We start from the raw sequence: 27465 nt of genomic DNA on the forward strand, positions 1-27465 counted from the left end.
CTGAATCGCCTCTGCCGGCTGGGCACAGACTATAGGGGGAGCGGGGAGGGAGGGGAAAAATGAGGACCTAATGTCGGGGGTTTAAGTGGAGAGAAAATGTTTTGAGAAACGATGTACAAATGCTAAGAAAAAAAAACAAAAACAAAAAACAAAACTTATTTATAAAAGATAATACAAAATTTATTTGTTTATAATTTTAGTTAGTGTAAAATTGAAGAAAACAATATTTTTCTGTGATACAGAGATAAACTTTTGTATTTGCTGCAGAAAAATACTGGTGCACTCTTGCAATTTACATTTTTGCATCTTCCTCTGTTTGTGACCTCAGGGTAATGGTGAAGCCCATCCAAACGGGTATCTCTTCCAGGGATACTTTTGGTGACAGGACCTCTTCTCTTCTTGTTAGCAAACTCAACATCAGTAAAGCTAGTAGAAGGTCTGCCTCTTTCTGTTGGTCCATTACTTTTTCCTTCAAGAAGAGCTCCGGCGATGCTTATTTTGAACTCTTGCAGACTTTGGATTTTTTTGGGGGGGTGGGTGACTGAAGGCTCTCACAGTCTCTACGATAAGAGTTCACAATAGTCACATCTATAAAATGAAAATAATATTTTTTCGATCTGATGTGAATTCTGTACAGTGCAATTAGCGAGTCTATCAAATCAAGCAGTGTACCCAAAAATTGCTCAAGTTCCTGGCTACTCAGTGCTAGAGGTTTATTGGGATTTTGCTGGATTTCATAGAGTTGATTGGTCGACAATATGAGTAATGATATCCTTCGAGAAAAGATGTCTAAAATATCCAACAGACGCTTTACTCCCCCAGAAGAATCTATTTGTCCTAACCATTCAGGCATAGGTCTAGCTGTGCCGTCTCCAGAAATGTGCCACCAAAGAGGAATTCTTCAATTTCTTGATGTAGGTGGCTTTGAACTTGTAGTTATTGGAATTGATTCTTCACCTTCAACAATTGAAGTTTTTAACTCATCTTCACTAGTATTATCATTACTAAGTACAAGGTCTTCTAATTCACCCAAATCAGAATAATCGGGTGTATATTCACTTCCTATCATGGGAAAAAAATAAATATTGTTATCAAAATAGTTTGAATAGCAATATAATTAAAATTTTATATTGTAAAATCAAAAAATTTTAATATAATACACATTTTATTTACCACTTTCATCCATATAAGCATCTGGCTCCTTGTGTGGTCTGTACTGCTTCCAACTAGGTCATAAATTCGCCGTTTTCCATAAAACAAATCACAATCCATGCTGTGGTAATTTTTATCACCATCGATTCAAAAGACGAACGTAAGTCGTTACATTTTGAAAAAGCGGAAATATATAATAAATATAATGTTTTTTTAATGAGTATTACACCTTTGACATAAAAACTACAGTTTTATGAACATATACAAAAAATATCAACACTAAAACTTCATTTCTGCATGTCTATCTAGATAAGATAGGTGGAATAAACAATCTGGAGTAGAAAACAACTGACCAATGGGAGTGGGGAGGGGGAGACCCACAAGAGGGGGGGAGATAATTGAAAATTATCATTAAATGCACTGAACACCAAGGACCACTTAACCTCAAACGCACAATAGGTCAAAACACATGCCACTATTCAAGCATTTTGCCGCTAAAATGCGTGACTAGCGGTATGCACTTGTACTAGTAAAGTGCAACGATTTCGTCAACATCACTGTCGGCTCCAAAAGCTTTATAATTTCGGTACCAGACACATTTTAATTAAATGTTACGAAAACGTCTTGCTTGGCGTTATAGGGTTAAATATATTTACATATGTAAATATGTATTTAGACCTCTATAAATGCTCTTTGCTTCCTAGTTCTTTCCTCTATTTCCTTTTACTTTCCACTTGTCCCACTATCATGTTCAGCCTTCATTTGGATTTCAGTAATACCTCTCGGTTACATTGCCCTTGATCAAGCCCTACCAGGCCTCCTCCTATACCCTCCTCGCCATCAATTTTAGATCATTTGTTGTTCCCTTGTCCTTGTGTTTGGTAACACCCACTTCCTTTCCCTCGTGATCACACAGGTTGATATGTTGTTCCATGTGGGCTTTGTTGCTTCTGAGCTAGATGGCCGCTTGTTTACCTTCAAGCTTTTAAGACCCCAGACACTATATCTTTTGATAGCCGGGCACCATCAGCTTTCTTCACCACATTTGCTTATTCACCCACTTTGTCTTCAGCGGTTGCGTCAGGAAGGTGAGCATCATACAAAACACCTTTCATTAAAGCATCTCACCATCTACTTTGAGAATGTTCTTAGGTGTGCTAAGCTCCTTTGGGGCATTCTTTTTTCTCTTTTCAGCCCACGCTTTCCTTCTCCACTTCCTCCATAAGCATTTAGCTGTGCTTTCCCTGGGAAAGAGTTACAAGCTCACCCCCCTGGGAAACTTTTATATCACTTATCAGGCGATCACTTACTAAATGGAAAATACAGGGAGTAGTCATAGTATGTTTATATTTGGTTTTGGTTTTACAGAGACGAAAACAAGATTTAAAATGTCACTGCAATTTTGTTACATATCCTTGTTCCTTCCAGGAAGACTGTTTAGACCTGGGGAGTGCTGGCTGCCACTGGGAAGGAGACTTGTTTTTTAATGTACACTTTTGTTTTCGTTTTTACCATACATGACCTATTTAAATAAACAGGTAGGGTGTGGGGAACAACTCCTTTGTAGTAGAACGGGAATACCTTTGTTACCTAGATTGTACCAGCCTGACAAGAGGCGTCTTGAGGGAAAATGTGAAGAGTATGAAGCATTTGGTGCTCTGTAACGAATGTGTGTGTGTGAGTAGCAAGAATCAGTGTTTTGAGCATTGCTTTACTTCCTACAGGTGTCCCAGGACTTCCCATTTCTCCATCCCAGTGAAAGCAGTGTCCTGAATCGCCTCTGCCGGCTGGGCACAGACTACATTCGCTTCACGGAGTTCATTGAACAGTACACAGGCCATGTGCAGCAGCAGGTACGTTCCTGTGTCCAGGGCACGGGAACACTGCCCTCTCAGTTCTTCAGATCTGCTCACAGTCCACATGGCCCCGTGTTCTGTCTACAACAAGCTTTCAGCAAAGCCATTAGGAATGCATAGGAAGTAAGTCTCAAGAAGTTAAGAATTTCTCACCACTGGAAGTAGTATTCAAGTGAAAGCAGAAATCTCCCTGGGCACCAGTTTCAACAACTGACTCTGTGCTTGCCCTAGGCGAGGTGGTTGCTGGTTGTTGCCATCAGCTCGGCCCCAGCTGTCGTGTCAGTTTATCTCACAGAGGTTTCCTCCCCTTGTCCCCCTGCTTTCTCAAACACGGGGTCCTTTCCTGGTGACCGGCCCAGCTTGAGTCTTAGGAGACTTGAATTACATCCACTGAAGCTGCAACAGCGTTCCAGTTCCAGAGGTGAAAAACATAAAGCATTATTCTTCAGATTCCTTTGCCACTCGGCTTCTGTCTGTGTCACACAGAAAAGCCACGACAGCCTGGGGGCTTCATTTTTCTTACTTGTAAATTTAAAAGGTAAACTAGGGACGGTGCTTTCAGTTCATAGTAGACATTTACTAAATCTCTTGTAGTGCTATAAAAGGAGCCCTGGTAGTAGAGTGGATTACGCTGTTGGGCTGTGTGCTAACTGCAAGGTCAGCAGTTCAAACGTACTTGAGCCAGCCACTCTGCCGGGGAAAGCTGAGGATGACTGCTCCCCATGAAGATTTACAGCCTCAAACCACAAAGGGCCGTTTATTCAGAGGGCCGCTATGGGTCAAAACAGACTCGCTGGCAGTGAGTTCAGTGATAGGAATTGGTTGGGAGGCAGGAGTATGTGAGAGCCAAGGGTCTGTGTCCTGCTCCATCGTTACTGGGTTGCCGCCTGTCTCAGAGGCTTCCTTTTCTTATGTTGAATGGGCCAATCTATAGAACCCACTTCGTGACACTGGGAGGGTTAAGTAAGGTAATTCCTGCCAAGTGCTGCACATAGTCTCTGTTACATAGTAAGCACTTGGATTTTTAAAGAGAAATTTTACAGTTCTTTGTAAAAAGTTCATGGTCTGTACTTCAGCCAGTGGTAAGTAGAAAAGGGTGACTCTGAGTCAGGCCTGCAGAGTATTTCACAGGTGAAAGAAAGATTCTGTCTGAGGACAAAAGAGGAGGGCTTTGTAAAGTAAAGGCAAGCTGCTGTTCAGACAGTGCCGCCAGTGCCCGCCAGTCTGGTCCATGCATCACTTTCTGGTCCATGGACTTAGAGGACCCTGAAGGCGTAGGTTTTCACCTTGGAAGCCCAACAGGGATTCTGGTCATGTCCAACTGATTTAATTGCTGAGAAAATACTTAAACTATGTGTAAATTTAAAACTTACTCGATGACAGTTGGCTGTGAGATATTAATGAGGGCACACATAAGAAAGCCCTACCAAAAGCGGCAGATTTCTTGGAAAAGGCCGTATTTGTAAATAACAGCCTGTGTTGGAGGTCAGACTCGTGGTATTGCAGAAGTCATTGCATGCCACATACAGGAGTTAGGATATTCTGAGAGAGATTTGTAACATTTGGATCTACTTGGGACATTTCAGTGTTACCCTATCTTAAAAGGTCAGAGCTCAAACACTTTATCTTCAGTCAGTTTTCTTCTGACTGAAGCACAGTATTTGATTTGAGGGGCAGTATTCATTTAAGTTCAAACCTACCAGTAATAAAGGATCATGTCTGACATTTCAGGTCCTAAGCTAAGACTGTACCTTCTGTTTGATTTCAGGATCACCATCCATCTCAGCAGGGCCAAGGTGGGTTACATGGAATCTACCTGAGGGCCTTCTGCACAGGGCTGGATTCGGTTTTGCAGCCTTATCGCCAAGCACTGCTGGATTTAGAACAAGAGGTGAGACAGAGGAGACAAAGAAAATAGCACTTCTGGGACAGTAGCTGGGAGCCCTGGCGGCAAAGCCGGTTATGAGTGGGGCTGCATGAGTCCCACTACCAGCCTCTCCGCAGGACAAAGAGGAAGGTGTCCATTCCCAGACAGAGCCAGTCTGCTCTGTCCTCAGAATCGACTTGATGGCAGTGGGTGTGGTTTTGGTTTGGGAACACTGATTAAAGGCTGTTTCTGAAACACCCTTTGATAACATCCTCTGCTCAGGTTTAACAGTGGAGAGTGAACTCTTTCCTGCATGGCTGGAAGGTACAGTGTGCTTTCTGGTTGCCCAGCCATACTCAAAGGTGGCTTACAGCTATGGCCAACGTGCCGGAGTGAGTGTCTACGAGTTCGTGTCTTGGGCTTGTAATCTCCTGAAACGCAGAATTAATAATCTGCTATAGGTGATCAATTCTCAGAAACCTAAACTAACACTAAACCCATTCTTGGATTCTCTGCTAGTTCTCATAGGTCAAATGAATTGAACATATTTTGTGTGGCACCCTAACCACACTGCTTTCTGTGTACTTGTTTTTGCAGTTTCTGGCTGATCCCCATCTCTCCATATCACATGTCAATTACTCCTTGGATCAGGTATGCTGCCAAAGTCACAGAACACCTTAACATCTATGTGGATTCCATTAGAATCATCTGACTTCTGACCAGTATTTGGAAACTTATTTGTCCTGCATTCAGAGCCGAACATTTTGTGTTTTGTACATTTCGTAGGCTTTACTACATCAGAATGGTTTGAAGAGACCCAAATGTGGTTAAAACTTAATGGCTGATGTTAATACTGTCTGTACTAGCATCAGTAATAACAATTATGCCAGCCTCAGAAATAGGAACTGCCTCCTTCCGCCCTCCTTTTCTAGTGTAGAGCCAACCCCATTGTCCATCAAATGGCCTTTGATCACTGGATCCATTTCTTGGGTCCTCTTCTGTGGGCTTGCCCTCTTTAGTGTAAACAAAGTAGTCAGCAGCAGGAGCCTGTACTGAGTTGCAGTTCTTGTCTCTTGCACATCATCACAGGCTCTCTTGTCTCTTGCACATCATCGCAGGCTCTCTCATTATTCTCCATTTTGCAGTTCCAGCTCCTCTTTCCCTCTGTGATGGTTGTCGTGGAGCAAATTAAAAGTCAAAAGGTGAGAACTTTCCTTTATTCCCTTTGCTTTCATAAGCACCAGAGGAAAAAATGAGTAATTAATTTGACTTACATTCTTTTCTTGAAGACCCTGGTTTTAGTTTTTGCTAATTTAGTCATTCATTCCTGTCTATCAAATTAAGTATCCAGGTTGCCACGATAAATCAGATACAGCCCTGTTTTTACAGGTGGGAAGTGCTGTGGATGTAGCCAAGCACTGCTGCCGAAAGGGTGGAATCCTGTGGGTTCTTGGGCTGAAAACAGTTTATTCTCAGAGTTTAGGACTTTTGAATGTGGACCTTGAGGAGAGAGAAAGTCATTAGACAATGAATGTTAGGCTCATGGTTAGAGTGCTGGGAATTTTCTAAGAACTATGAGGTGATTGGGTAAAACCCATGTGCCCTTTTGCTAGTTAAATGTACCTGTCCTTGTCACCTGTTTTTACTCTGTACACTGCACAGTTAGTTTTCCAGTGCCAGGAGCGTGTCTGTCTTTCCTGGGCAGAGTTAGTAACCTTGAGATTTCACATCAGAAGAATCTAGTATCTTACCAAACTGGCATATAAAGCTTCATTTGTAGTGCACAAATTGATGAAATATGTTTAGCTAAGCTAAGGCACAAATATAAACCCAACCTTTATTAAGCACTAACTTTGTACTCGGCACGGTGCTTAGTGCCTGACATACAGTATCACAATCAAATAGGTTAGTCAGTGTGCTCAAATATGCACACATGGTAGCAGTAAATAAACCCAAGACTATTTTACTCAAAAAGGAGGCCGAGTGACCGAGTGGGTTTTACATTGGGCTACTAACAAATAGGTCAGCAGCTTGAACCCACCAGGTAATCTTCAGGAGAACATGAGGCGGCTTTTTGTTCCCATGAAGATTCACAGCCGCAGAGACCCCCAGGGGCACTTCTCCCCACCCTAACGGGTCACTGGGAGTCAGAATCGACCAATGGCAGTGGGTCAGTGATAGTTTCATTGGCATAAATGTCCCATATAATTTATCCATTCAGTTAAATGGAGGATTGTGTAATCATCACGATTTCAGCCGCAAGACTGTTCTTCCGGACCATATGAAATGAGTGGGAGTGGGAGCGGGCCTTCTAGATCAGAGTCTGACGGAGACTCCTAGCTTTCACTGCTGAGTGACTCTGGTTTCTCTTGTGCAGGATGTCCAGTATTCACTGTGTATCAGAATAATCTGGGAGCTTGTTAAACACAGAGTTGCCTCCTCACTCCCAAGTTTCTGGTTCAGTCGGGCCAGCACGGGCCTGAGGATTGCTTTCCTAACAAGTCACCAGGTGATTGTGGTACTAGCCTGGAGTCCTTCCTTTGAGAACGACTATAACAGAAAATGATGTGACAGATTATGGCCATTCTTTACTTGAGCATTTGACACAGCTGTATTTCCCACAGATTCATGGTTGTCAAATCCTGGAAACCGTCTACAAGTACAGCTGTGGGGGGTTGCCCCCTGTCCGCAGTGCTTTAGAAAAGTAAGTCCTGGCTGAACGGAGGAGGATATGGGCTGGGGATGGGTGGCTAAGGGACTTGATTTCGGGTCATCTTAGGGTTCCCTCTCAGGACAGTTAAGACCAAGATAGAAAACCCCCTGAGCGGAGGAGCCCATAACTCTGTTGATGGCCCAGGACGTTGCAAAAGAGGATTCCACAGGGTTTCATATCAAAGCCTGGGTAACTTGGAGGCGCTCCTTTTTACGTTTGGACCCTCTCCTCGGTGAGCTTCCATCCATGTGCCAGACACTGTTCAGCTGTGTCAACGCATGTGCACTGAAGTAGCTCGGAGTCTCACATCAAGGCCTAAGATGTTGGTACTTTATTATCCCATACTACTACTCTTGGGAACTTTATCCTAACAAAAGTATTCTGAAGAAGAAAATAACTAGACGCGCAAACATACGTAGTGACATGTTACTACTCTCCTGAGAGACTAGAACGAGGCCAGCCATTAAAATGATAACTACTATAACAGCATGGAAGTACAGTCTGTAATACTAACTGAGAAAAGGGTACAAAACTGTATCTGTCTCATAATGTGAACTAAATAAAAAATAAAAATCTAAGTATGATCAAAGATGAAAAGGATATGTAGTCCTTTTATATATATAGTCAGTGAGCTGGCGTTGTGATATGATGAGTTATAGTGGTACAGTTCAGAGCTCTCGTGGAGGGAAGGTGGGGTAGAAAAGAGGAACTGATTACAAGGATCTACATATAACCTCCTCCTGGGGGACGAACAAGAGAAAAGTGGGTGCAGGCAGACGTCAGACAGTGTAAAACATGGCAAAATAATAATTTATAAAATTTCAAGGATTCATGAGGAGGGGCGGGGAGGGAGGGAGAAAAATGAGTTGATACCAAGGGCTCAAGTAGAAAGAAAATGTTTTGAGAATGATGATGGCAACAAATGTACAAATGTGCTTGACACAATGGATGTATGTTTGGATTATGAGCCCCCAATAAAATGATTTAAAGAAAGGAAAAAAAAGCTCTCAACACACAGAATCCAGGACAGTTAAACCCTCCAGGAACAATAATAGGAGTAGTGACACGATGAAAGTAGGTGGAAGATGGGGGGAGGGAGGGGAACCGATCTCAATGATTGATGTCTTATCCCACCCACCCAGGGTGACGAACAACACACACACGGGGAAGGGAGACAGTAAGCGGTGTAAGACATGAAAACAATAATTTATAATTTGTCAAAGGATCATGAGGGTTGGAGGGTGGGGGAGAGAGGGGAAAAAATGAGCTGATACCGAGGGCTCAAGTGGAAAGAAAATGTTTTGAAAAGGACGATGGCAACATATGTGCACATGTGCTTGACACAATGGATGAATGGATTGTGATAAGAGCTGTAAGAGCCCCCCAATAATATGATTAAAATTTAAAAAAAGATGAGTTTTCTTTAAGATGATTTTGTCAAATATTAGAAATTAATAAAATTTAGAAATATGTGAGAAAAATCGTGGGGGTTTTTTTGTCCAAATGACTAATCGCCCATTTGATCTTCCCATTTATTTTCTTTCTCCTGATTTAAAACAAAATTTGTATTAGAACTATCTTTTTTTATTAAATTAAAATTTACATAACATAAAATTACATTCAGTGACACATGACATGTTTACAGTGTTGTCTACTTTCAAAACGTCTCCCATTACCACTGAAGAAAACCTCCCTGTGCCCCCATTCCCTTTCCTCCACTTCCTCAGCCCTGGCAGCTCCCAGTCATATTCCGTCTCTGGATTTGTCTGTTCTGAACCAGGCGATATGTGACCTTTGGCATTGGTTTGTTTCATTTAGCATGTTTTTTAGGTTCGCTTACATTGTAACATGTATCAGTACTTCATTCTTTTCACGGTAGAATAATATTCCACTGGATGTGTATCATCCTCAGTTTATGGAGCTGATGGACATTTGCAGTATTTCTACATTAGGCCATGTAGAACAGTGCTCAGAGAATGCATGTCAAGTGTATGTGTGAGTCTGTTTTCAATTCACTAAGGTCATAGAGTAATTGTGTTTAACTTTTTAAAGAACCGCATAGCTGTTTTTCCTCCTTGCTTTAAAAAAGGGGGTATCATTCATTAATTGCAGCATTGGAATAGATCATCTCTGCAGTTCCTCCCAACTCTTTACCAGTCCCACTTTTACCTTTGCCCAGGTAAATTCTCAGCAGAGCACGACACTTGGTAGAACATAATTCAGAGACATTACTGTGCCCTTCTTTCTAACAAAGAAGTGCACTTTGTAGTAACTCTGAGGGGGTTACCCCCAAGACACCGGAATTGTGCTGGGTGGAGCAGAGCTTTTCTAAGTACCCATTTTTCCCGCTTAAGCAAACATCAAGCAGCTCACTCTGAGTTAGTGCATCCAGTGGCACCGCCTGGGAAAGGTCTCTCTGCTCACAGTGAATTTTTTTGTAAAAGCAGCTTCGCTCAAACCTCGTATTTTTTTATGGCCAATTTAAGAGAACAGTGTGCGCGGCTGTGAAATTTTGTTTCCTGCTCGGGAACAAATGCTGCAGAAACTGTTTTGATGTTGAACACAGCTTACAAGGACAGCACTATGAGAAAAACAAGTGTACAAGTGGTTTTCTCATTTCAAAAAAGGTGAAATGTTGATTGGATGTCCATCAACTTCCTAAATGGAAGAAAATGTCAACTCATGGTGCATTTGGAGTTCGTTATACTATTAATCAAGGTCATACTGATAACCAAGTTTTTTATTTAAATGTTTTGAAAAGATTGTGTGACTGCAACAAAAGAGGCTTGATTTGTGGCAGACGGGGGACTGGTGTTGCCACCGTGACAATGCACCTGCTCATACGTTCATCTCAGTGTGCCTTTGTGGCAAAAAGCATCCCTTTCTTGCTCCATGCACCTCACGCACCTGACCTTGCTCTATGTGGCTTTTGTGTTTCCGTGAATGAAGACAGATATGAAAGGACAGCGAATTGATGACAGAGAAGAGGTAATGAAAAAAAAAAAAGAGACACTGTCAGCCATCCAGACAGATGAGTTTGAAAAAGTTTCCAAGAGTGGAATCACAGATTTGACAAATGTATTAAGTGTAATGGAGAGTACTTTGAAGGTGATAAGGTTGTTTGGTAAAAAAGTAAAATACACAGCTTTGAAAAGAAAAAATGTGGTTTGCAGGAGGTACCCCCTTTGTAGACCTGCAGAGGTGAGAAAGTAGAAATCATCTCTAGTCTCAGACCCTCTGAGACACCCAGTGTTAACTTTTGGTCTACATTTTCTACAGTTTCTCTACACACACTACTTTTTTTTTTTTTTTTTGCTGAATCACTTAACAATACCCAGATATCATAACGATTAATCCCTAATACTTCCACTTATAACTCCTTAGAAAAAAGACCTTCTCTTATGTAACTCAATATCAAAAGTATACCCCCCAAAAGTTAGCATTTATTAAAAAATAGAAGATCTAGAACATTTAGATTTTCTCAGTTGCTGCCAAAAGACCTGCAAAAGGTCTGTTTTTTCATAGACCATATGCTATGAAAATGTAAAAAACTTGTCAGGGCTTTTTGTTATTGTCCCCTTTCATTTACAACAATCTCTCTTGCCTTCTGGTTTTTAATGACATGGACATTTTTAACAAATGCTTGCCAGTTGTGGCACAGAATGTTCCACAATCTGGACTTATCTCTATCCTCATGATTAAATTCAAGTTAAACCTTTGTGGCATGAATGTTACGTATGTGATCATATCAGAAATCAGTATGTTTCATTGTTGGTGGTGTGAAGTTTATCACTTGATTCAAGTATCTGCTACTTTGTTGTCAATTTCCCTTTTCTCTTCATTGTTATCTGTGGCACAGTCCTGTGACCCCAGCCTGCTTCTCACATATTAAACCTGCTTCCCCTGTAGGAGTCTAACAAAAGGAGAAGAACTCTATCTGTGCTAGTGAAAAGGATACTTATCCAGATCCACTTAATTTTAGCTTTCTTTGTATCAGATTTGAAGTTTACTTGACACCAAAGGTGAAAAGAAAATATTCCTCTCGTAAAAGACTCAGTATTTACTGAACATTTCAGATTTCACTATACAGGTTACTCGTTTGAACATTAATTGCTTAGTCCATCCACAAGCACTTAAGTTAAAATAGCACAATTATTTTTAGCGTCATTGGTCATCCCTTGGGATGCATGAAATGCTCAGGCCTCCGTGATACAGTAGCGGTTGAAAGTGTGATTTCTATGGCATCTGGGGGATTTCATGCTCCCCAGTGGACTTTTTTAAGGCTCTGGCTTTCCTTACCCCTAGAGTCCTGGCCGTGTGTCATGGGGTCATGTATAAGCAGCTCTCGGCCTGGATGCTTCATGGACTCCTCTTGGACCAGCACGAAGAGTTCTTCATCAAACAGGGGCCATCTTCTGGTAATGTCTCTGCCCAGCCAGAAGAGGATGAGGAGGACCTAGGCATCGGGGGCCTGACGGGAAAGCAGTTGAAGGAACTCCAGGACTTGGTGAGCGGCAAACAGCCACCAGCTGACTGGTCAGAGAGCAGTCTGCTCCCGCTCCTCAGCCTGGGCACTTCCATAAACCCTTCACATGGAAACACTGCCTTTGTAGCTAATGTGAGGCTGTAACAGAAAATGCCCTAGCAAGAGGCCTTTTGTTTTCCTTTTCCTACCTATACATTTAAGAAGCTACTAAGTCTCATCTTCACAAGATGTTGCTACCTCAGAGCTTTGAAATGTGGCTGTGGAGTTTTGGTTAGACCTCCCCAGGGTCCTGTGTTGTCCTCATCCATATATTTATCCTACTATACGATTTCATTGAATATCTGTGCCAACACTGTTGAAAACTGTGTAGACAAATAAAATGGAGGAGTCCCTGCCCTGGAAGAAGTAAAGCGTTACATCTCAGTGCCCTGAGTTCTCTGAAAAGAGAAATGTGGTTCTTTTTGGGTCTTAGCCCTAGTGCAGTGGTTCTCAACCTTCCCAATGCTGCGACCCTTTCATACAGTTCATGTTGTGGTGACCCCAACCATAAAGTTATTTTTGTTGCTACTTCATCATTGTCATTTTGCTGTTATGAATCGGGCAACCCCTGCAAAAGGGTCGTTCAACCCCCACAGGGGTCGCAACCCACAGGTTGAGAACCACTGCCCTAGAGGCACTACAGAAGTCTGAGCAGAATGTTTGGGTAAATTGCAAAGGACTTGGGGAGGAGAGGGTACGAAATGTACCAGGCTGAGGGACTGACGTGTGCACAGATAAAGAGGCCAAGAAAGACAAGGCTCATGTGGAGAACCACTCAGTTGAAGGGAAATGCTGCTGTGGGGAGTAAAATGGAAAATGTGGAGGGGCAGACGGAGAGGGCGGTGGGAAACGATGTAAAGCAGAGGCAAGATCATCGAAGGCCCTTGTTTGTAAACTATGGGAAGGCATTTAGACTTGAACTCGAAAAGACCTGGGAGCCAGTGAAGAATTTTAGGCAAAACAAAAATATGATCAGATTTGCAAGATGGAAAAATAACTCTGGGTGCGGTGTGTGGAATCACGAGGACTACAAGCAAGTAGATCCATTAGAAAACGGTTCGGGGATACTTTTGTGAAAAATGAGACTACGCTAAGCCAAGGCTAATCGAAACTGTGGAGAAAGGTAAAGGGGCTTGAGATGCGTAGGAGGGGCGTCAGTAGACCGCAGGGATTGGCTGGCTCTGGATCAGGAGGTAGGAGTGATGCCCAGACTCCCTCCTTCCGCTGGGTGAGTGAGGAGGACATGGGCTGTTAAGTGTAGCTGGTGTTGGGGGCAGGGAGAGAGTCCAGTTGTGGAGCTCATGGCAACAGTGTAGGTCAAAGACAGATTGGGGGGCGGTTTTGGTTCTGAAACGTTGGACTTGGCATCCATGGGTAACTCTGGTAAGAGGTTCTGTGAAGCGTTGTTTGTTTGCCTCTTTGTCTGAACAGTTCATAGTTTTTATAATTTCACAGAGCTGTGCCTTAAAAGATTTTTAAGATGTTACGATGATGTTGAGCCCGAGAAGCAGATGTCATTATCTAAGGGAATGGTATATGGAGTGAGAGGATAAAGGGGAGGGCCAGGGAGAATGCTCTGAGGAACACCATCCTGGAGCCCAAATCTGAACGCGCAAACAGCAGAGCTCACAAGGCAAGAGCAGAGAGCCAGGAGCTCAGGGATGGGACTAGAGAAGGGTCAGATCAAACTCAAGTTAGGGAACAGAAGGGTCCTGTGATTGGATAGTTAGGTGTTTGGGTGCTGTAGGCTTGATCAGTGGTTCTCACACCTCTGAGCATCAGGATCACCAGCTGTCCTTGTAAAAATGACATTGGGTTCCAGATTGAATGATTTCGTGTACAAGTGTTTACACAGCTAGTTAAGGTTGGATGAGAACTAAAATCCAGTCTAAGAAGCCACCCTACTGCCTGAGAATGAAATCCAACAGCAGTGAGTATTGGGCAGCTTCAGCTCCCAAGGCCTGCCTTCTGGGAAGGAGTCATCGTGGTTGGGAGGCTTGGTGGATGCTATCATGTCTCCTTTCTTCATCCGGCCTGATGTGGATTATTTCCTTGACTAGCGCCTGATTGAGGAAGAGAACATGCTGGCCCCGTCTCTAAAGCAGTTCTCCCTGCGGGTGGAGATTTTGCCCTCCTACATTCCAGTAAGGGTTGCTGAGAAAATCCTCTTTGTCGGAGAATCTGTCCAGATGTTCGAGAATCAAAATGTGAGCCTCACTCGGAAAGGTACAGCACTTCTGCCCAGGGCCCTCCATCTCCAAAGGCTCTTCTGACGGAGCGTTGTGTGGTCCAACAGCAGGCTGGGGTCTAGGAGGGGCGACAGAAACTTAGGTAGCAATGTGGACACTCTGCGGGCCTCCTGAGGAGCCAGCGGAGTTGCTGCCCAACCAGGACCAGCCCTCAGAGAGCCGGGCCTCTGCCGGGGGTTCTTTGACTTCCTTTGATGGTGTCTTCCTGTTTGACAGGCTCCATCTTGAAAAACCAGGAGGACACATTTGCCGCAGAGCTGCATCGACTCAAGCAGCAGCCGCGCTTCAGCCTCGTGGACTTTGAGCAGGTGGTGGATCGCATCCGGAGCACCGTGGCAGAGGTGCGCTCTGCAACTATCTATCTATCTGTCTATCTATCTATATAGATAGATTTTTTTTTTTTTTTTAAGGAAGATGGATTGGTGCCCTAGAAATTGAGTACTTGGTTTTTTGTATCTTCTTGATTTGCTTAGAGCTTAGCTAACTGGAGAGAGTTGAGGGTTAAGAAGAAATTAAAAGCATCCCCTTTAATAATTGAGGTAGAAGAACTATCTTAGCCTTTTCACATCAGACATTATGTTGTAAGCATAAAGACATTCCTTCTATTTCTCTTTTTTTCTCCCTTTTCCTGTCTTTTAATCATGAATGGATGTTGAATTTTGCCAAATGCTTCTTTGAATTAGTTGATCTCTTTTCAGTTATTTAATGGCCATATGCCACAGAAAGGAGCCCTGCCTGCTAATCGCAAGGTCAGCAGTTTGAAACTATCAGCTGCTCCCTGGAAGAAAGATGAGGCTTTCTGCTCATCTTTTTTTTTTTTTTAAAGATCATTTTTATTGGGGGCGCTTAGAAATCTTATAAAATCCATACATCATTTGTAGCAAGGATATTTGCACATTACCTTAATATTTTATAAATTTTTACGTTCTATTTGCCTGCACATCTTTACAGTTACAGTCTCAGGAACCAACAGGGGCAGTTTCACCCTATAGGGTGGGTCCTATAGGGTTACTATGAGTCGGTATTGATTATGAGTATTGCAATGGTCACATGGTTTTCCCTTATCTTTCCTGTGGTAGATGGCATTCACATTAGTATACATAGATATTTTTAATTGAGGTAAAAATCATGTAAGATCTAACATTTCAGCCATCTGAAAGTATACTGCCCATGGTCTCGTGGGTGCGTTCTGTGTGGTTCTCACCACTCGAATTTCAGGACCTTTGCCAGCACCCTTCGCCGTCCTTTCCCCTCCCCTTCCCTTTTCACTGTTAAGCTTCCTTTCATTGCTAGACTCGATCCTACTTGGTCCTGATAGATGCACTTAGTCCCCAATACATGGCTGGATTTGCACAAATACTACCCCCTCACCACCAGGGTAACTAAAATCACTTTTGTTCGTTGTTGCTTCTTTTCCCAGCATCTCTGGAAGCTTATGGTGGAAGAGTCGGATTTACTGGGTCAGCTGAAGGTAACGGTTTGGCTCTTCGATCCTTAAAAGGAGAGTGGTGGGAAGTGGCTGGCCTCCCCTAACCTTTCCGGAGGCTGCCTGTACCCAGCCTTCAGGAGCGGCCTTGTGTGGTTGTGCCCGTGTGAGCACCTCACACTCGCCACCTACTGGAATACCAAGATTGGGTCTGAGGGTTCTTCTGCCACAATGTAACTGTGTTACCAACCCACACCACTCATCCTGCCATGAGGACTTGCTAATATACCCCCCTGTAAACACCAAAAACCGAGCTCCATTTCTAGGTTGGGCTCAAACTGATAAGAATGTAAATTCTACTGTGCATGTCATTCCCTTAGAAGAGCGAGGCCCTCCTGGTGCTGCTGGATTACTGAACTGTAAACTGAAATTCTTTCCTCAGATCATTAAAGACTTTTACCTTCTGGGACGTGGAGAGCTGTTTCAGGCCTTCATTGACACTGCTCAGCACATGCTGAAAACGCCACCCACTGCAGTGACTGAGCATGGTAACTGCCCTGTGTCCCCGAGAACTGCCAGCTTACACAAGTTACAGGGTCTTTCTCAGCAGCTGCCAACCCATTTGACCCTATTCCATGTCAGAGCAGCCTGGTGAGTTCCAGGAAGGCCATTTCAGTTAGGCTGCTAACGCACTCAGGCCTGTCGCCCTTCCAGGAAGCATTGAGCTGGCTTTCACACCAGATATTTTATCTCAGTGGATTATAGCCAGCTAGCATTACAGGATCCACTGAGGCACATTGCTACTTGCCATGTTGTATTCGAACTCTTTGGGTTGTGAATGATGGACACCTAATCAGAATTCCCCTGGGTAGAGAAGGCAGGTGTATTTGCTAACGTGTCTGAAACCCCACAGGCTCAGTGTGGCTAGGCCTCCGAACACCTGAACTAGGAAGTTGGATTGTCAGCATTCTTTCCTTCCGTCTTACCCTATCTTGTCTGTGCCTTCTGTGCTCTCTTTGGTGACTGTCAGGGTCACCAGGAACATGTCTCACAGCGTCCTCTACTGCAGGAAACACCCCCAGGCTCTCCGATAGCCAGTTTAAGCTTACTAGGAGAAGGCTTGGACTGGTATAGTGCCATGCTGTGCCTTCTCTCATTACCGATTTGAGCACGGTAGCCAAAGAGGTCAGAGATTTAGCATACGTCTGTTGGTTAAAGTATGTACTCTATTCAAACTTGAATGGAGTTGGGTAAGGATCAAAACCAAAATAAGGAAATTTGGGGTGTGGTGGGGGATGGGGGTCAGGGTGACCATTTCTCTAGCCCAATAAGTAAGAGCTGTCACTGCACTGAAATAAGACTTTTTGATGGTGGCTTTTGTTGGATGCCATCAGGTCGGTTCTGACTTAGAGCTCTAACTCGTACTTGTAGTTACCCGAAAACCAACTCAGGCCCACTTAAGCAAAGAAAAGAAGGAGAAAAAAGAACTTATTTATAATCAAAATAAATTCGTTGACATAAGTGAAAAGCTCAGAGGTTTGCTGGTTATAAGCCAAATTTGGGTCAATGACTCACATGATACCATCAAGACTGGTCTCTGTCCATCTTCCCCTCTGCTTTGCTTCCAGGCAGGCCGTCTCCATGGGGTGGCAAGATGGCCTTTAGCAGCCTCAAGTTTACATCCTCCTAAGTCCCTGTGGAGGAGGAGCCCTGGTGGCGGCATGGTTACACATTGGGCTGTAATTCACAAGGTCTGCAGCTCCGTGGGAGAAAGACGGGGCTTTCTAAGCCCGTAAATAGTTACAATCTTGGAAACGCAAAAAAAAAAAAAAGCAGGCGGTCTACCCTGCCCTATAGGTGTGCTGTGAGTCTGAATTTACTTGACAACAGTGAGCTTGGACTTTTTGGAAATCCCTGTTCGCTTGTTTTGGGAACCAAAAGGCTTCCCTTTTTTTAAGTCGGAAGAGAGTTTTGTTGGCTGGCTTGGGTCATGTTCATGTCCCTAAACAAAATCCTGGAACATGGTAGAATACTATATAATGTTTGATCACACCTGGATCACCTACTTACTCCCAGAATCAAGTATTAGCAGCCCCACTGGAGGTGCATTTATCGTGCTGGGCAGGGGTGATTCTTCAAGGCCAATGAGAGGAGGAGGAATGAATGGTAGGCAGGCAAACCCACCGAATCCTACTGCATCCTCTATTCGTGTTAGACTGGGGGGCTGGGCATCCTCATCGCCTCACGTGCTCTTTCTTCCAGATGTGAATGTGGCCTTCCAGCAGTCGGCGCACAAGGTGCTGCTGGATGACGACAACCTCCTCCCTCTGCTGCACTTGACCATTGAGTATCATGGGAAGGAGCACAAAGGTTTGCCATTCTTCTCCTCCTTGCCAACTGTTTTCCCATCTCAGCGTACCTTGGAGATTGTCCAGTCCAAGACGGGACTAATTGCGTATGGGAAAGACGGACACCGAGCACGTGTGAGGTGCCCAGGCCACTCTGTGTGTCATGCTGCTGGAATGGAAGGCTGCTGTGTCAGAATGTGCGAGCCTCCCGTCCCAATGTCCCTGCCCTCTGCCTTTGGGCGCCTGTGGGTCTGATGTGTGGGCGGGAGGGCGTGCTCGTCTCCTGAATGCTGTTTGCGTTGCCCAGGCTCTTTTCTCGTTTCTTGAATCGGTACAGATGCTACGCAGGCGAGAGAAGGAGCTTCTCGGGAGACCTCGCCCCGGGAAGCACCCGCATCCGGCTGGGCAGCCCTAGGCCTTTCCTACAAAGTACAGTGGCCACTGCACATTCTCTTCACCCCTGCTGTCCTGGAAAAGTGAGTGTGTACTTCTTTCTGACACGACTGTGGCCCACTCGACTTCCACGGCAAGGAATTAACAGGAGTAGAATTGGTGGGAGCCAGACATTTGAGCAATCTGTCATTTAGAGGCTGCAAACTCAGATGCTTTCCGGGGCCAGGTGGACAGCATTAGGAAGGAAGGTGCAGCCAGAAGAGAGTTGAGAGTGGTGGGCAATGGGATGGAATAGAGGGGGTATGCCCACCTAAAACCAACTTTTTTTTTCTGTTTGTTTTAGTTTAGAAATCATAATAAAATATAGGGGGCTGCTCATTTGCGATCTCTGGAAAATGCACTCGCAGACCTGACAAAGTCGTCATGTCATCCTGTGCCCCCCCCCCCCATGTTTGGAATTTGTTGTTTGTTTGCTTGTAAAGCTCTCCTGCCTGGATATCCGCTTTGGACTACCACCCCTGGAGCACAGATCACCTCCTCACGCCAAGGGAGAGGCAATGAGGCAGCCAAACTGGAGGTGGGGGGGTGGGGGTGGAATAAAGACACGGGCCCAGGTGCTGACATGCTTGCCAATCTGGGTTGCTCTTTCCTCTGAGAACCTGCCAGGTGCTCCTGCTGGGTCCTGCTCGGGACACAGGGTCCCAAACGAGCTGGAACCAGTGCTAGAGAAAAAGGAAGTGGGAGAAGCTTACTTGGCTGGCCTCTGACAGCCATCTCCACTCCACTTCCGGGGACGTCCCTGCCCCTGTTACTGGCCAGAGACCTGGCTGCTGCCGCTGCTGCTGGAGGCTGCAGCTGCCATGGCCTGGGATGCTGAGGATGGAGGAGAAGCAGGGAACAAAGGCGCCATCTCGTCCCCTCTCCTCGTTCTCCCCCTTCCCCTTCCCCTTCCCAACACTCTTCTTTTGAAGGTAGTAAAGCAGCTTATTGAATGAAAGGCTGGACGAGAGGAGGCTGGTTGAGGTAGAAGAGTCTGTGGTAGGTGGAGCGCCCTCGCCCACCCACCCACCCAAGCTACTTTGGGTGTTGTCAGAGAGCCTCCAGAGCTCTGTAACTCAGCATCCCACGGGTCAGCAGTTCGCTGACCTGTCTTAGTGTTTCTTAAGGAAATTTCTGAATGCAGAGGTCAAGGTGAAAACAGATGCCCCTGTGCTCACTGTCCAGCTGCAATGACCCCCAGCAGTTTGCTGCTGCTTTCATCTGCCCCTCTCCCTGCTCTTTTGCTAGAGCTTGTTAAAGCGAGAGCTTTTTTCCGACATGCTGTCTCACTCCTCCAGTATGCACCTCAGAAAGGTAGATGCAGTGAAACTGCAATGCTAGTATCACACCCACAGAATTCACACTTCCTTTCACCTGAGACTCGTGTGTATTGCAGTTGCCCCACTTATCTGAAGATGCTCTTTTTATGGCTGAGTTTCTTCAAATCAGGATGCAAATAAGGTTTACTGTTTTGAGGTTTGTTCGACAGAAATAGATAAATTTTAAAACCATATAGGATCAGACTACAAGCCTCCCAAGTATTAAGTAGGTATGGGTCAACTTCTCAGTAGAGCAGCAGTTCTCAACCTGTGGGTCGTGACCCCTTTGGGGGATCGAACAAACCTTTCACAGGGGTCGCCTGATTCATAACAGTAGCAAAATGACAGTGATGAAGTAGCAACGAAAATAATGTTATGGTTGGGGGTCACCACAACATGAGGAGCTGTATGAAAGGGTCACAGCATTAAGAAGGGTGAGAACCGCTGCAGTAGAGGGTGTCAGCTGGGAGAAAGGAATTTGCTCTTCTTTGGACTCTAGGGACTAAGAAGAGGATGATTATTGTCATTTTTCCATAACACTATCATTAGGCTACACAAAACCTCCTCCCTTCCTTCTTTGACACACAGGCTAGCCCCCAAACCACTTCCCAATAAGAAAATGAAAATACTAACAATAGTGTCCATCTGCCCATGGGCCCCTCCAGGACCGTCCCTTGCCTCCACCACCTAAGGAAATCACTATCTAAATTCCATGTGTACTTCCTTTTCTTTTTAAGCTTTATTACGTAGACCGCGGTTTCCAGGTAGGGAGAATGAACCGAGAACCAGACAGACACACATACACAGACATTACAGGACTGCAGCACAAAATAGACACAGACGGCACAATACCGCAGCCTTATCTACTAAATACTGGCAGTGTTCCCAGACAAGTTCACTATTCCCATGCTTGAATTTCTCCTAGCCTTGAGAGAGTTTCATATCTCAGCCCGTACTGCTCTTGTTTACTGCTCCCAGGGAACACTGTATGCAGCTGTTCCCCAAATGCCTTACCATTTGCAGTAAGGAAGCAGTTTATGAGAACCAGCTAGGACAGATGTTTGCGCACTGCCCTAAACAGATACACGACAGGAGACAACGGTGCTCCGTTCATGGCTCCTTCAACATACACTATACACATGAGCCCTAGTGGCAAAATGGGTAAGCACTGGGCTTCTAGCAATAGTCAGTGGTTCAAACCTACCAGCCTTGCTCTGTCAGACAAAGAAAAGGCTGTGTGCTCTGTAAAGTCTCAGAAGCCCTGTGGTGTTTTACTGTCTTACAGGGTCTTAATGAGTTAGAATTGACTTGATGGTAGTGGGTTTGGTTTTCATGTATATGTACGAGGTGGTACCCACCCCCCCAAAAAAACAATTGTTTTTCTCCTTCCAAAGCTATATATTTATTTATTTTTTTTTAAAAAAACAACCTCATCACCTTCAAAGTACTCTCCATTACACTTAATACATCTGTCAAATCTGCAATTCCATTCATGGAAACATTCTTTTCAAGCTCATCGGTTTGGATGGCTGACAGGACCTCCCTTATTTCTTCTTCACCTCTTGTACGTTGTCACTGCTGTCCTTCCACGTCCCTCTCCATGCTCAGAAACAAAAAGAAGTTTCATGGAGTTAGGTAAGGTGAGTCAGGTGTATGGGGCAAAAGAGGCATGTTTTTTGGCCAAAACCTGGCACACTGACGTGTGACAAAACCAGTCCCCCATCTGCCTCACATCAGGCCTGTTTTTTGTTTTGTTTTGTTTTGTTTTGTTTTTTTATGAGGATCCCCCCCGAGGGGGGTACACCGTTCCTGGAAGTACTGCAATACCAGGTCGATGCGTGGAGTGGACGGAGCAAGCTCCTATTCCATCTCCCTGCTCCAAAAATCAATTTAATATATTGTCCTCGGATAGAGGACGTATCAGATATTAAACTGATAAGAACAGATACTACACTTGATCTTAGCCAAAAGGCCGAGAAGCGATACATCAGGCCTGTTTTATCACACACTGTTATGCAATCTTTTCAGAACCTCGAAATAGAAAGCTTGATTCACAGTCTGAGCTTGGAGTTAACTCCAAATGCACTATGAATTGATATTTTTGACTGTTTGGGAAGTTGACGGACGTCCAGAACGAGTTTGTCATCAATCAACATTTCACCTTTTTTTCAAACAAGAAAACTACTCAAACACTTTTTTCCCATAGCTCTGTCCTTGTACGCTGTGTTCACTATCACAACAGTTTCTGCAGCATTTTTCCTGAGCAAGAAACAGAATTTCACAGCTGCATGCTGTTCTCTTAAATCAGCTATCACCAAAAAAATAAGCAAAACTGCTTTCATGAAAAAACCTTCCCAGGTGACCCCACTAGGTGCACTAACTGAGTGCATTGCTTGATGCTCGCCTAGTGGGAAAAATGCGTACTGTGAAAGCTTCGCCCGGTACAATCCGGGGTTTTTTCGGGGGGGGGGGTACCCCCCTTGTCTATTGTTAGGTACTGTGGGGTTGGTTCTGATGAATAGCGACCCTATGCACAACAGAACAAAACACTGTGTGGTCCTTTGTTATCTTTACAACTGGTCATATGTTTGCGCCCACTGTGGAAGCCCCTGTTCTCAGGTTGAGCCCTGGTGGAGGAGTGGGAACTTAAGCCTTGCTAACCACAGGGTCAGCCATTTGAAACCACTAGTTCCAGGGAGAAAGGTGAGGCTTTCAACTCCCGTACAGTTAGTCTCGGAAACCCACGGGTCTAGTTCTCCCCTGTCCTGTAGGGTCCCTCTGAGTCGGAGTCAACTTGAAGGTGGTGAGAGCATACCTTACCAGTCCTATCCTTCCCCAGCTCCCAGAAGTTGTTTATGCCTGGTTTGAGGCTGTATGTGATCTTTTAAGATTCCAAAGCATATTGCTAAGATTTGTCGTGCTTCATAGTCGGGGGCATTCATTTTGACTGCGATGTTTCACTCCGTAAACCACCATTTCCTTGTCTGCATCGGTGGCCCTCCTCCTTTCTGCCTGCCTATCCGGAGGAGGGGTGCGCGGCACAGTTCTAGGGTCTGCCCTGAGGGTGAAGGTCTTGAGCAGCCGCCTGTCTCTCTCCAGGTACAATGTTGTTTTCAAGTACTTACTGAGTGTGCGCCGGGTACAAGCTCAACTGCAGCACTGCTGGGCCCTGCAGATGCAGCGCAAGCACCTCAAGTCCAACCAGACCGACGCCATCAAGTGGCGCTTACGAAATCACATGGCATTTTTGGTGGACAATCTTCAGTACTACCTCCAGGTGTGCACTGAAGGATGAGTAGAAGAAAGGGGTATGGAGAGAAGCTGTGGGGCTGGCTGGAGGTACTAAATTTGGTAAAATGCTGAGGTTTGAGAAAAGTTGGGGCTGAACCACCAGCCAGGCATGTGTCTTGGGGGGTCATGAAACAGGAAAGTGGGAGGAAAACAGAGGATGAAGATTTCGAGTCCTTATCGGCAATGCATTTATTGCTGCTTTGGCCATTCTTTTTATGTTTTGCTTTAATTTCTGAAACCCTGTAGGACTGAGTCAGTGGAGGAGGGGTGTGTCTTGAGTAGAAGGGTTGGGGAGGTCTGCCAAGACACTGGAGGGCCTTAAGACTTGGGCAAAAACTCTGCAAGGCTGAACACAAAATAAGTGTGTCTTCAGGAACCTTAGAGTGGCTTAGCTCGAACAAAGATGAGGAGGGCAGAAATTTTCTCTCTCATCCTTTCAGACAGATAGCTCCTTGCCTTGAGTAATCTGATACCCAAGGTGCTAAACTTCTTTGTCTGTCTTGTGGATCAGGTGGATGTGCTGGAGTCTCAGTTCTCACAGCTGCTTCATCAGATCAATTCTACCCGAGACTTTGAAAGCATCCGATTGGCTCATGACCACTTCCTGAGCAATCTGCTGGCTCAGTCCTTTATCTTGCTGAAACCTGTAAGTCGGGCTGCTCGGTCTCTGCAGGCTGCTTCGCTTTCATGGCTGACTACCGCCGTGGGTGCTGTGGGTTGACAGGCTGTGGAACTAGCATTAAGCAGTTGTCCAGTCTCCTTTTTTTAAACAATGTGTAAAGCAAAGTTAAATGGGAATGTTTAAGGGGAACTTTAACTGTAATCCAAGACCTTGGCTTTCTAGAACATTAGATGATGGGGCTAGAAGCAATGACAGAGGAAAAAATACCTGCTGAACCCACCCCCAGGAAGGAGTTAAAGAAATTTAAAATGTTTCTTATTCTACAGATAAGACAACCGAAAAAAGCATTTACAGTTATTTTCTAGAGATCTTTTGGACCAGAATAGGTAAAGAGATGAGTTGGAAAAGGATTTTTCACAGAAGGGGATGTGTGGTTGGTAGTGGTGTGGGTGGTTAGCTTTCTTCAGAGCACTTAATTTTAGCTTTGCCTGCACACTGGAATCATCGGGAGGACTTTTCAAAATCTTAGACCCAGACTGCTTAAATTAGACTCTGGGGCCCATGCGTCACCAGTGTTTAAAGCTCACAGGTGGTTCCAATTCCAAGGTGAAGCAGGATATGATGCCCTAACTGTGTCATGCTATAATGGTTATGCTGAACCTTCTATGCGAGCTGTTTAGTCCTCAGTGGTGTCAGACCAGATCACTACACACTTCCCTGGTCTGATATTTTGGGCTATTTTTGCTGCACCGAGGACATGAATTATATTGATGCTGCTTCAGAGGATTGAGTTGAAAATAACGGAGCCATTGTGACGGGTAGACTGTCAGCCTGGGATGGCAAGGGAGAAAGCAGACTGTCGGAGTGGGTGTTTATCAAGTGCTTACTCTGCACAGGGCACAGGGATACCATACCGGTGTCAGTTGTGGCTGTGCCCTTGGGGAGCTCACAATCCAGTTGGAGAGGCAGGACATAGATGCATACAAAGAGCAGGAACGCAGAAGGCCTGGCCAGATGCCGAGGTCAGAGAGAAGTGGCTTCTACAGGCTGTGGTGGGGAAGGAACACTTCACGGAGAGTCAGCCTTGAGCTGGCATGGAAGGGAAGCGCAGCCCAGGCACAGAAACAGCACTGGGCAGAGCTCAGAGGCAGGAACACACTCGCTGGGTCTGACAATGGGCTTAGGCTGGAGGTTCTGTGTCCACCTTCCTAAGAATGGCAGCATCTTTGCCGGAGACGGATGAGTTTGTTTTACACAAGTACCATTTTGAGAAGCTGGCAGGAGACCCACAGGTAGCAGTATGTAACCTGAAGTCAGACATAGGTGTGTCCTAAGTGTTTTGCTCGGACTCTGGTTTTCCAGATTCCTTCTCTCCCTAATGCCCACTCTGTTTCTTGGGTAGGTGTTTCACTGCCTGAATGAAATCCTAGATCTGTGTCACAGTTTCTGCTCTCTGGTCAGTCAGAACCTAGGCCCACTGGATGAGCGTGGAGCCGCACAGCTGAGTATTCTCGTAAAGGTGAGTGGGGCAGCTAGTGGAGATTTGCAGCCCTGTCAAAAGGACAGGCGCTTTTGCCAATGGAGAATCATGATTTTGCCTCTGAGTCAAGAAAGCATTGCCCTAATATATGCACGCAGAACAAGGGAAGATAGAAATGCAGGCTTTTTGAAGCCAACAACTGTACCTCCTCAGTGTTCAAAAATAGTTCCACCTCGAAGAGTTTATTCAGCCCACCAAATGTGCACTGGCTTGTTTCTTACTTCCTACTGCCTTACTTCTTTGCCGGAACCCCTCATTTCACTGATTCTAATTATCCGCCTAAAACAGCACCACTCAGCCTGTCCCCACACCCTCTTCACAACAGAGTATGTAAATTTGAAACCAGCTGCTGCGTTCCCACTGAGAAGAAGATACTTTCAGAGGAAACTGCATTCCATGGACTTGGTGTGAGGAAGGCAAACATCTTAGGAGCGGAAAGACATGGGAATGTGAGGCAGCTTGGTGATTGTGTAGAATTTCAAGCAATGCTTTCCCAAGGTCCTCCCAACACCCCACCCTCACCCCCACCCGTGACACACACACACAGCGGAGTTCTTCTCTTTGCAGGGCTTTAGCCGCCAGTCGTCACTCCTGTTCAAGATCCTTTCCAGTGTTCGGAACCATCAGATCAACTCAGATTTGGCTCAACTACTGTTACGACTAGACTATAACAAATACTACACCCAGGCCGGGGGTACTCTGGGCAGGTAGGGACAACACTTGAGAAAGGCAGCCTTTGGTTTTATGGGCACTTTGAAGTCTCCATCCATAGTTGGAAGGAGATTTTTAGCCATCAGCTAGTCTAGTTGCCCTCATTTTATAAACAAGGACACAAACTCTCAGAAGACGGGGGAGGGTGTTTTCTAGTACGAGGTGAAAGGAGTGCTGAGCTGGAATGGACCCGATGGCAGGGAGTTGAGGGCCCAGGGCTAGTGCCCAGCTGCAGCCCGTTGGCTGCTCCAGGGGAGAAGGCTGTGGCAGTGGCTTCCACGTAGATGACAGCTTAAGCGAACTCTATGGTCGTCCACACCCCTAGAGGACAGAGTTGGGATCAACTACAACACAGGGCTGTTTTCTAGTCCAGCCATATGATGGCTTTTCTTTCCCAAGTTGTGTATTGGCAGGATGGTGCCCACTCCCGGTTCTGACTTTAGTTGTGCAGCTTTAACTTGCTGGTCCTGTGCTGCTTCTAACAGCAGTTTAAATCTAATTCATTGTGCGAGTCAGTGAAACTTGGCAACCTCAACCCTGCTTCTCTCATTCCTATAGAGAAAAGCACTTTGTCCTCCCATCTGTCTACTCCAGCAGTTCTTTGATCAGAGTATAGCAAGAGAGTCAAACGTGCTCTTGTGTTTTAGGACGACACCATCTAGATCAGAGGTAACCCAATCCATATTTCTTTGAAGACAATCTTGGAAAAGCATACTGACTCATTTTTTTTTTTACTTGTCTCCTAGTTTCGGTATGTGAAATTTTCTGGTATAGAAACCAAACTGACTGTCTTACCACGTTGTCAAGTCAAAGAAGATTCCTAACAAGCTTACCGTTCTCTCATCACCCACCACGCCTGCAGCTGGTGAAGCAGTTAGTCAGTATCCAGATGTACAGATATTCCCGTCATCTCCATGTAGAAGGGGTCTGCCACATCTCCGGGAGTTAACTCAGCCACCTAGAACAGCGGTTCTGATGGAGTCAAACAACCCTTTCACAGGAGTCACCTAAGACCATCGGAAAACCCATATTTCCGATGGTTGGGGGTCACCACAATATGAGGAACTGTATTGAAGGGTTCGCAGCATTAAGGAGGTTGAGAACCACTGACCTAGGAGGACATGTGGAAGCAGCTTTCCCCTGCTGCCCAGCATTATATTTGGAACATTTGGTGGAGATGTCCATTTATATAACTGCCGTTTATTGAGCAGCCATTATGTACCTACAGGACTGGAAGATAAGACAGTATAAACTATATGGATCAGAAAGCTATGTGTTTTGTGGCTCGCTATGAGTAAAGAGAATTGTGTTTATACAGGCAGTCCCTACCTGACTTAGGTTTAAGTACACCCCATAGTTAATAATCATCTTCTATAAAGCCTAATATTTTAACAATTTGAGGTCCATAAAAAAT

At 45.0% G+C, this 27465-nt stretch overlaps 1 protein-coding gene and 1 non-coding gene across 2 annotated transcripts; one reads left to right on the top strand and one right to left on the bottom strand.

Moving 5' to 3' along the window:
- The first annotated feature begins 2669 nt into the window (after positions 1-2669).
- TUBGCP4 (tubulin gamma complex associated protein 4) lies at positions 2670-27071 on the top strand. The gene is made up of 18 exons (XM_045286458.1): positions 2670-2690; positions 2877-3005; positions 4777-4899; positions 5473-5526; positions 6021-6077; positions 7500-7579; positions 11894-12095; positions 14174-14339; positions 14579-14703; positions 15783-15833; positions 16231-16336; positions 18051-18158; positions 18474-18612; positions 22987-23164; positions 23690-23824; positions 25203-25319; positions 25908-26047; positions 26798-27071. The coding sequence occupies exons 1-18, from the start codon at positions 2670-2672 to the stop codon at positions 26808-26810; spliced, it is 1944 nt and encodes a 647-aa protein (XP_045142393.1). The 3' UTR covers positions 26811-27071.
- Positions 21681-21871, bottom strand: LOC115868216. The gene has a single exon (XR_004045480.1). It is a non-coding gene; the product is annotated as a U2 spliceosomal RNA (small nuclear RNA).
- Positions 27072-27465: the final 394 nt, after the last annotated feature.

This window comes from Echinops telfairi, unplaced genomic scaffold (assembly GCF_000313985.2).
Source record: "Echinops telfairi isolate 266 unplaced genomic scaffold, ASM31398v2 ScPeMD7_8;HRSCAF=38, whole genome shotgun sequence".
Classification (NCBI taxonomy): Eukaryota; Metazoa; Chordata; class Mammalia; order Afrosoricida; family Tenrecidae; genus Echinops; species Echinops telfairi.